At 41.7% G+C, this 10,890-nt stretch overlaps 1 protein-coding gene across 2 annotated transcripts in view; it reads right to left on the bottom strand.

Moving 5' to 3' along the window:
• Positions 1 to 9,296: 9,296 nt before the first annotated feature.
• The window catches only part of lmo1 (LIM domain only 1), a 34,634-nt gene continuing 33,040 nt past the window's right edge, over positions 9,297 to 10,890 (bottom strand). For both annotated transcript variants that reach the window (XM_052063686.1, XM_052063687.1), the window contains one exon: positions 9,297 to 10,079. In XM_052063686.1, coding sequence (XP_051919646.1) covers positions 9,974 to 10,079 — 106 coding nt within the window. In that variant the 3' untranslated portion in view covers positions 9,297 to 9,973. The remainder of the gene's footprint in view (positions 10,080 to 10,890) is intronic.

Here is a 10,890-nt window from a genome sequence, read left to right as displayed (position 1 = left end):
AAAGTGTGTATTGTATAGTTCTTGTGCTGTTGCATATTCCACAATTATAACTGCTCTCACCTGCATCTTAATTATCTCGTCCAACCGAATGCCTTTTGCAATGGCTTTTATTTTGTCTTTTCTTCAGTAAGAGTCAATTTGAGAAAAGAACTCCAGCACAGGACCTTTCCTTCTTCGGTTCCACTGGTCCTTGACAAATGTCAAAGTCATCCAGGAAACCACTTTATCCTGCATTTGCCCACATTTTGAACTGCTTTTGTGCGGTTTTGCTGCCCTGTGGAGTTTTAGCTGAGATTTTCCCCTTGAATGGAACCATTATTTCATCAACTGCATAAGATAATTGTATTATGGCAGACATTATGCATATCGCACAAAGAAAAAAGGACAATGACAATTTTCCACCAAATTCCCCTTTGGACGTGCTTTTTTTTCAATATGATACAAACATTTTCTGGGTGTTTTTCAATGAATAATGAATAAATATAGAAGCAAGCAATTTAAAAGCAAACCGAGTAACATGTTTCTTCTGAACATAACCACCTGGGGGATGGATGGGATTCAGAAATTTTGCATTCTACAGTGCAATATGATAAATATCGTGTTGCTAATTCACCAATGGACCAAAGGCAAGATGCTTCTAGCAAATTTTTGACCGTACTGTTTTTTTTACGTGGCTGAATTTCCAAACTTTAAAATAGAATTGGACTCACACAACTCCACCAAAGCCCAACAGCCCATCAGTCAGTAAAGCTCCCATAGTTACAACAATCATCATAATTACAACAATCCCAGAAAAAAATCCATATTTTAAATATCCTTAATGAGAAATCCAGTGGATTTCTCAATATGGATCATTTTCAATCACCATTTCAAACAGTCACATCGGGTACACCTGCTCAATCCAATAACAAAATGAATTCCAATATATTTGGCTGCATTGTTGTACCATCACGGAAATGGAGGATAACTGTCTTTGTAATGGCAAACTTGTTTTGCAACTCATGCCCATTCCTTTATCATTCAAGGCAGAAGTGGGTTTGCTATAATTTAAAAAAAAGAATGGTATGGTTTAGTTTCATTGTTGCTATGACCTCAATACACCGTCTATAAAATCGCAAGATGCCATCCAACAAAATGACAGCAAGGAAACCAAGGGAGAGAGAAAAAAATCTGTTGTCCAATACATGCCCTTTCGAGATCGTCACCACATAAAAATGTGCTCACCTTCTATTTGCACCAAAGGAAGAAAATTAATGAAGTCCAATTTTATATTTAATTTGCAACTGCAATAAACACAAAATAAGCTGTAAATAAGCTTTTTTGGGGGGAGAAAAAAAAGCTGATTACCAAAGCAATTTATTGCCAAGCCGAGCAGGACTTTGCGAAAGCATGGAAGTGAAGGGGACCACATTCCAAATCTCCTCTCCCCAGAGCTTTTCTCTTTCGGTGTTATTAGCTGGCCCGCTTGTAGAAGGGCCAATCAGATCAATTGAACTGTGTGAATGTTGCTGCGCTAACAATATCAACCATTATAGAGATAATAATAATCATCCAGGCAAACGTATCCCACGATATTCCCCATCTCCTTTGCATAAACCCAAACAGTCCAAGCAGATTTACGCACAGTTTTTTTCTTCTCAAAACACGACTCTTACGCAGTTTCTGGAATCCCCAAAATTATCGGTGCAATAGATTTCCTGCCCCACCGGGGATAGTGTTTGACCTCAACTTCCACTCTGCCATCCCCATTGTTAACAATCAACAACACATTGTTTTGATCACTGAACTGAAAGCTCATGTACAGTTTGACTCCTATTGTGTCCTGTCACATAAATTGCCTCTCTGAACTATACAATATTTATAGGCTACTTGTTCTGTCAGAAGGTGTTCGAGTGGTTTGCGCGTCGGCCTCACAGTACAGATGTGGAGGCTTCGATTCCGGCTCCGGCCTTCCTGTGTGGAGTTTGCATGCTCTCCCTGTGCCTGTGTGGGATTTCTCCGGGTACTCCGGTTTCCTCCCACATTCCAAATACATGCAGGGCAGGTTAATGAAACACTCTAAATTGACCCCAGGTGTGAGTGTGGGCGTGGATGGTTGTTTGCCCTTGTATTCCCTGCAATTGGCTGGTAAGCAGTTCAGGGTGTGCCCCGCCTACTGCCCGAAGACAGCTGGGATAAACTCCACCACGCTCGCGACCCTCGTGAAGATAAGCAGATTAAAAAATGGATGGATGGAGGTTGTTTCAGATTAGAATTCCATTCAGACCTTCAATATGCTATTTTTACACCTTTGACATATTTTGCATCGGCTATCATCATTATTTACACTAAAGTTACTTTGATAATTGTCTTTTTTTGGACTATATAAAAGTAGCACTTCCTGAACTGACGCAATTGTTGCATTTGTCTCGATGATAAACACGCTGTTATGTTTTTGTTTCGGTTATATTTGGTTTTGTTCCCTCGTGTGCCCTTTTTTTTGTCTCCACCTGTTCCCATCATACGGGTCCCTTCTGTTCAACCAATCAGCTCCCTCAAACCTTTGTGTCAAACAGGTGTTTCTCGTTGTCTCGTCACTTGGCTTGTATTTAGTTCCCTGGGTTCTGTCACTCTTTGTTGGATGTGTGTGTCTATCTGTGTGCCTTGTTTTGTTTCAGCCATAGGTATTTGCTACTTTACTTCCTTGTCATTTTCAGGACATGGTTTTTGAGTATTTGAGTTAGTTTCTCCAGTGTACCCTGCAAGTGTTTTTTTGTTGTTGTTGTTGTTAAAACATTTTGTTCAGTCCACCCTGTTCCTCCTGCCTCCCTGCTTTTGGGGTCCTCCACCTACATGACAAAACGTGACTGCACTGCAAATGGCAATGTAGGCCAAAACCTTCTAATTCATCAGGTCAACAAAATTTTAGAAAATCCTTCCCATGTGCTATACTCCCAATTCGAGCGCCTAAACTCGGGAAGCAGGTCAGGATTCCTCTCTGCAAGTTAAACCAATATAAAAACTAATTCATACCGCGGGCTATCAGCTTAATTAACAAACAATTAGAGGGAGGCAGACAGACAAGTAGGATGATATGAAGGCAGTGTGGGGTGTGCATGTGCCTGTAATGTATTGTCCAATGTCTGTAGAGTATATATTGTCCTGTACTGTATGTATTGTCTACTGTATGTTGTGTATTGAATGTGGTATGTACGTATTGCCCAATGCATGTAGCAGCACAAAGGGTCTGTCGTCCGAGACAAGTTTCTCTTACGGGAGACTAAATAAAAGTCAAATTCAATTCAAATTCTTCGTCTGTCTGCTGTTTGTCCAATAAAGATCCAACGGCAGTCATCGACATTGTAATGAGTAAACTGACCTGACGCAATGGAATCATTTGGGATCTGCGGCAGTTATACTGTATATGAGCAACGTGTCTCAGTTTTGAACGTCATCATGTAAATTGCCTGAATACTGTCAGCATCTGGAGCACTATTGGACGTTATAATGCCCCCATCATCCGAAACATATTTGAACCTAACCTGCAAACATCTTTGTTCCTAAACTGATGGAACACAGCAGCGTTTTCAATTGCATTTTTGTGTGGGCCAAAATTGGGCCCAACAAGGGAGGCATTGAGGGATGAGCGAGTTAAAAAGTCTGCATACCAGTTTGGAATATGAATTGAGGCGGCGATGGCACAGGAGAAAATGCTATGTGGGGAATTTTCACAGTTATATAATGTGAGAGAAGAAAACCAGGCGCTTCTCATTTTGGTCACTTATCCCTCATTGTAAAGGCCTGTATATTTCATTGCTGGTGCAGCAGCTTGGGGGATACATTTCAAAGCAGCAAATAAAAATTGGCTAAACTTCCAAAATTAGCACTTCAAAGTCAAACATGATTTGAAGGGTTGGAAGCAGTGTGACTGTGAAAATGTGTGTTTGTGTGTGTGTGTGCACGTGTGGTTGTGCATGTGTGGTAGAGCTGATGTACAGAGTTCAGCATTAGCCCTTAGAACCAATTTCTAGGCAAATTGGTTTCGTTTAATAATGAAATCACAGAGTAAGCACCCTCTTTCAGGGCAAGCTCATGCATCCGTCGCTGGTGTGATTTCCGTGTGACATGCATTGCCTGCCACTGGCTTGCTGTTTTTGGATTCACAATATGCGTTAGCCATGTCCAGCCATGCTCGAAATGCATCTTGTTTACCTGTGAGGAAGTCAGACAGAATCACTTCCTTTTTATTGTTCCTTGACAAAACAATGTCAGCAGCAATTCACAATGTCGCTCGATATATTCCTTGAAGTTGTGTGGTAAAATCGGTGCTAATGAGAGCCACATGCAAATAATTGCCCTCCACACGTGCTTACACATAACTCAATCAGGCCTGTTAGGGAAATCTGTTGGACTTATAGAGAAGGTGTAAACGTCACCACTTTGTTCTAAAAAAAGGCATCATTACCGAAACTCAATGTGCCAATCGACACCCAAGTCTGAGGTAAGAATATGCATTCCATTTTACTACCAAGGCTTTTACTTTTGAGAAGATGCTATATCGTGCGTCTGCAAACCTAGCATATATACAGTACACTGACTGCCCAACGGCTGGATATGTGTGTCCCTGTTACATGACAACAGATTTTTAGGAACCTTGACATTCTATCATATTATTGGGTGGGGGAAAAAAAAGTGCCAAAAAAAAGTGCCAACGGACATTTAGAGGGCCTCTTTGTTGAGGTGTCGATCACAAACAGAGCAGATATTTTTGTATTTGATCCCGTGTGCCACGTAATTTGCGTTGCTTGGAAATCTGGTCAACTCTCACTCGGTTTGCAACGTCTCCTAAGCATTCAGATATGCACACGGTATCCTGATGAAATTACTTGTATTGGGTTGAAAGTGAAGTCAAGAAAATACATGCTCCTTCAAAGCAACCTCTAGATGAATCGTACACACAACATAAAGATCAACATAACTTCTGGATCTACTTATTAATTTCACATTTAAAATGTGACATAATTTCCATGGGTGGGTATGGGAGTCACATGTCCCGGAAAACCTCCACGAGTGTGCAAGTAAGGGATATAAGAAATTGACTGTAGCAACAGGAAAATATGTCCCTGAATGAGTGTGCATGGCTCCTTACTGTCAAAGGAATCTGATTCCTAAAGCTTCTGCTCTTTGACGGAGGTCTTGTATATTGCATACAGCAAAATAATTCTGCTGGTGAAGTAATCCCCCTTAAAAAAAAATAAACACTTGCGTGGAAATTAAGCCTCAGCTAAGTGGACCATTCCAAAATATATCACATATTGTATGAGGATGTGCAGTGAAGAGAAGCAAATTGGACTGCCATGTTTCAGCAGGGCGGTTGTGACAGATCAACGCTGTGACCGAGCTTAGCGGTTAGCTTCACAGTTGTAAAAGAAAAAAAAAACTAACAAAAAATGCTGCATGAATGGAATGCTTTAATTCTTGTCGACAACTCAGTGAACTGTTTTTGCTGCTGCAAAAAAACAAAACAGAATAACTCATCTGTCATTGTCATATTTGGTTTTGCTACTTTACTACGCCGTCATCTTTCCTTTACTGATTCAAGGCTAATAAAATCAACTGATTGATTAATTCATAAATCAATCAATAAAAGAACTCTTGGAACCATATGGGCAGCTCGATGGAGCAGCGTAATGCAGATGTAAATGCTGAATCGCCACTTCTGGACTCAGACTCAGTTTCTTCTTCAGTATTACTTGAAGATGCCGAAGGTTTGGCGTCACTTTCAACTCAAAACCAAGTTATAAATTATTAGAGCAAAGCGTAACTCCGGTTGATTGGAGACGGGAACGCATACGCGTGCCCGTGAGACACCGGCCGGTCAGCACATGCAAGGTAGGGTGCATTTTCTTTTATTATCTCAGGTAATAGGACCGACTATTGCTACTTAGTACACACTCTATATTGTTTGTAGGCCCCACAACGCAATATATTCATTGAGCAAACGACGCCTCTCACAGTGCACATTCTGGTGCTTTTAAAGTACCGGTAAACATGCACTGTACAAGTCAACAAGTCAAGTCAACAATATTTATAGAGCACTTTCAAACGGCCATCGCTGCATACAAAGTGCTGTACATGGAGCAATTTAACATCTTATATATATATTGCGCGTCGTCCCGCACGCGGTCTGTCCTTCCGTCTGTCCCTTTTCAAAACGTACCTACTGCGCCGCTCAGGCAGTGGCTCACTACGATCGCACGGGTATCTTAGCGAAAAAATGTTGTCTACCCACAAGCATTGCAATGAATATGTTAGTTATTTAGTAGAGCTAAACATCTCTTTATTTTCGCGATAAGCAATGAAGATGAACAAAAAGTTGAACCAAGCAACAACACTTTTGTGGGCCGAAGGCCCAACTTACCAGCCTTCCGCAGGAACAGGCTGATGAGCCGGCCGAAGGGCGGCAAACCAGCTAGTGCTCAATAAAGAGTAAGACAAATCGGTAATAAAGGCGGTAGAAAGCACCAAACAGTAAAATCAAGAATAAATCTAAGTCATGCTGAGTCAAATGCCAAAGAATACAAGTGAGTTTTGAGGAGGTACAGGTTAAAGCCTCATCACAGTACGCCCGATGACTATTTTACGGGACTAAAATATCTCCCACTGAATGGTTTTGCCCTGTTAAACTTGTCTCTCCAACTAACTGAACTTAGTGACCTGATTTTTGTGAGAAATTTGTGACCAGAAAAAATTCAATAAAGAGCAGGCCAGCGTGACAGTCGCGGCTGGATCCTCATGAAGAAAGATTAAGAAAAGTATGTTATTTACCTTGGAGTATAAACTTAAATGTTATTTGTACAAGTTTGCTTATAACTGGAATGTTGCTTATAACTGACTAATCAATAAGATAATTGATTCTTGAAAGATTCCCTCGCTCGGCTCGGTGGACCAGTGCTGAGCGCGTCGACCTCACAGTGCAGCAGTACCAGGTTCAATTCCACCTCCGGCCTCCCTGAGTGGAGTTTGCACCTTCTCCCTGGTCCTGCGTGGGTTTTCTCCAGGTACTCCTGTTTCATCCCACATTCCAAAAACATAAATGGCAGGCTGAATGAGCACTCTAAATTTTCCCTCGGTGTGGGTGTGAGCGCGCATGGTTGTTCGTCTCTGTGTACCCTGCGATTGGCTGGCAACCTGTTCAGGGTGTGCCCCGCCTACTGCCCGGAGACGGCTGGGATAGGCACCGTGAGCCTTGTAAGAATTAAACGGATCAGACAATGGATGGGTTCATGGAGATTCCTTCGTGACAGCCCAATACATATCACACATGCAGCAAAGAGAACAAAAATTGAAAAACAACAACAAAAACTTACAATTACTAATGATTAGTTCACCTTGTTGATGGGCCCAAAGGCACATAGCCTCCCTCTAATCGTGGGTGCATCCATTAGGAGTGCACACCACTGACATCTGGTCCCCATGTCACAAGGAATGTCTGTCAAGAGAGATTAAACGTCACATGAATCGAGGCCGATAATGAGCACCAGGGATGGGCTCTTTTTTTTTAACACCCCCTTGTGTGCAACATATGACACAGGCTCAGCTCATTAAGCAGCTGCCATAATGCAATCATCGGGAGCACAGAGGAGTTTGGTTTTCAAACAAACTTTGAAAGTACAACATTGAATGCTTCGGAACCTATGCACCACAGCAAGCAATGTATTTCACACACCTCTGCATGAGTTCCACTTGCAAAGTTCACACCCTTTCATTCTTATATATGTTCATTTTATGTGTTTCTGTGAGGGCAACATGTGAGAACATGAATTTATCTAACAGATTTGTTATTATAACATGAAGAACAGTGGTAACCCGAGCATCACTGTGCCTGCATGAACAAACCCCTGCAGCAATGCACTCCAAAAAAATAGTGGTCATACTGAGCTGAAAATGCCACAAAAACATTATTTTTGCCATAATCTCACATCTTCAAACGAGTATTGTAGCCACCCTGACATTTTTTTTTTGCCATGTTACGAAATAAAAGTCAGAAGATTACAAGAAATAGTGATGTATTTTTTGAGGATAAAAATGCATCATCTTCATCTTAAAATCAAAATGAACACTTGCCAGCAAAAAGACGATCTTGTGAAGTTGTAGTTCCCAAAGTTTGCTTTTCACAATTGAGCTACACATAATAAAAATCAAACAGGTTCTTAAGATTAGTAGCTCATTAATATGAGGCAAACATCTACTGTCACATCTGGCAGTAGTCACTCAATCTGGAAATTTTAACAGTAACTATTTCACAGAAAACCCCATCTTTTTTTCTGTATTAAGGCCTTATTTTTGAAACCGGAATACCCAGAAAAAAACCCACGTAGGCATGAGGAGAACATGCAAACTCCACACAGGAAGGCATTAGCCGCAATCGAACCCTGCATCTCTACACTGGGAGGCCAACGTGCTAACCAGTCGACCCGCAGGCCGCCATAGCTTTACATTTTTCTCAAAATGTTAACTTTTTTGTCCGCGTGGCCCTTTTGCTCCTTGTTCCTTTGAATGATTTTTTTTCAAAATTAAAAAAAAGTGCATGTATAAAAGGTTAAATCCATGTCAGAGTGTGAATTCATTGCTCGAAACAGAATCGCGCTGTTTCCTCATTAATTCCCTCCCAACCCCAAGAAAATGTGCAATCAGCCTCATTGCGTGGCTGCTGATTGTTTTCCCCCTGTAAATCAATCGACAAATTGCAATTAAAATGTTCTCTTACGTGGTATAATGGACGCCTTCCTAATCCTTTACTTAAACACCTGGTGGTGGGGCTGAATTTTTAATGCATTTCTAATTCCTGCTCTTTACACCTTTGATTTACGTGTGAGCAAATTATATTGCTGTTTTGCGGCGTGCTGGTAGAAAAGTCCTACTTGGGTTGAGGTGAAGTTTGCCAGCTAGTGTCTTTAAAATGAAAGAAAGATCATAACAATAATCAGAAGAGTTTAGAAATACTGAATTGTTGTGTCCCTTCACACCTAAATTGTGACATATACTCTAAATCTCAGCTTTCTTCAGGCAGTAGGCGGTGTACACCCATAACCGGAACACACACACACACACACGCACCAGGTCATAATACTTCAGCGCTCCGCAGTTAAGGAGTTTCGCTGAACTCAACCTTTTTGCCTCCGTCTAATGCATTTCCTCTTGTATATATCCCCCCCCCCCCCCCAGGCTGATTCATCTTCATTATTAGGCAGCAATTAGTAATGCATGAATCATTGAGAGCAACTCAGTGACACGTTTCACCACAACAACACGGATTGGAGAAGTATTCTTTTATTCCGAATAAAATATGACTTCATTTTCAACAGTTTATCGAATTCCATCAGAGTTCTGTAAAATGTAACAAAACACGTTTTGTTGCATCATGATTGCAAGAAAGACTTGAAATATAATTTCTCTTGCAAGGCCTTTTTACACCATTGCCGTTTTGGAGACACAATTACATTTCAATCAAGTGATGGGCTCCCTTTCCAACAACTTTGGTTTTGGTACAAGAGGAAAAAATCAACAAAAAAAACCTCACTATGAACATTTAAGAATCTTTAATTCACACTAGTAATAAAATTGCATTACATTTCATAAAATAAATGTTCCAGTTTATATATACAGAGAAAACAGACTGTACATACCCTCCAATTAACCATTTCTAAAAGAAAACAAACCGGGAACCGGTTTCACAAAACATACAAGCAATGTCGTGCTCAGCTAAGCAGGCACAACTGTACATCAAAATTTGTAACTGCTCAGTGTTGGGGTGAGGGAGGGGCAAAAAGTTGAACATTTACAATAGAGTCCTCAGGAACTAATAAAGGGGTCTTAAAAAGTATTGCAGGCAAGCAGACAGACGCTTGTCTTTTTCCAAGTGCAGCAGAACATCCATGGTGGTGTGGAACTCGTGGAGCTGATTGTCGCTGCCACGGTACGAGGCTCCCCACTATTGGACCTGCGACTCGAAGCTCCCGTTCAGCTGACCCTCCTCATAGTCCATTTGACACAAAATCATGTTGTTTTTAAGGAAAAACTTGTCGCCCACGCAAAACCTGTCGAAAGAGATAAACGGCAGATGATTAGTGACTACGATGTGACTAAGCGATGTGTCGAAATGTTCCCCCCTCAAGCCCCCCAAAAATATATTTGAATAATTGTGGCTGTCTTGGAATGAGATAATTTCACCATCATAACAGTGAAACATTGGCCGACCCGCCTCCCTCCGCTCCTCAAATGCCTTATCTGTCACCCCTCCTGCCCTTTAAAACTCGCTACCTCAACACATCCGCAAGTGTGCTTACCTCCCACCCTTCAAATCATTTCTCAAAACTCACACCTGTTTTCTGTGACCCTCTTTGCGTATCATTTCTTGCTTTTTCTTTTCTTGACATTTGTTTGTTTTAAAACTTGTGCCTATTAAGCTTGAAACTGCCGTTTCTCTTAATTCTTGTTAAAGTGTCTTTGAATACTATGAAAAGGGCTTTTAAATAAAATGTTTTATTATAATCATTGGGCGGCCCGGTAGTCCAGTGGTTAGCACGTCGGCTTCACAGTGCAGAGGTACCGGGTTCGATTCCAGCTCCGGCCTCCCTGTGTGGAGTTTGCATGTTCTCCCCGGGCCTGCGTGGGTTTTCTCCGGGTGCTCCGGTTTCCTCCCACATTCCAAAAACATGCGTGGCAGGCTGATTGAACACTCTAAATTGTCCCTAGGTGTGGGTGTGAGTGCGAATGGTTGTTCGTCTCTGTGTGCCCTGCGATTGGCTGGCAACTGATCCAGGGTGTCCCCCGCCTACTGCCCGAAGACGGCTGGGATAGGCTCCAGCACCCCCCGCGACCCTAGTGAGGATTAAGCGGCTCCGAAAA

This window comes from Hippocampus zosterae, chromosome 4 (genome assembly GCF_025434085.1).
Source record: "Hippocampus zosterae strain Florida chromosome 4, ASM2543408v3, whole genome shotgun sequence".
Lineage (NCBI taxonomy): Eukaryota > Metazoa > Chordata > Actinopteri > Syngnathiformes > Syngnathidae > Hippocampus > Hippocampus zosterae.
This window is presented reverse-complemented; position numbering and strand designations above follow the sequence as displayed.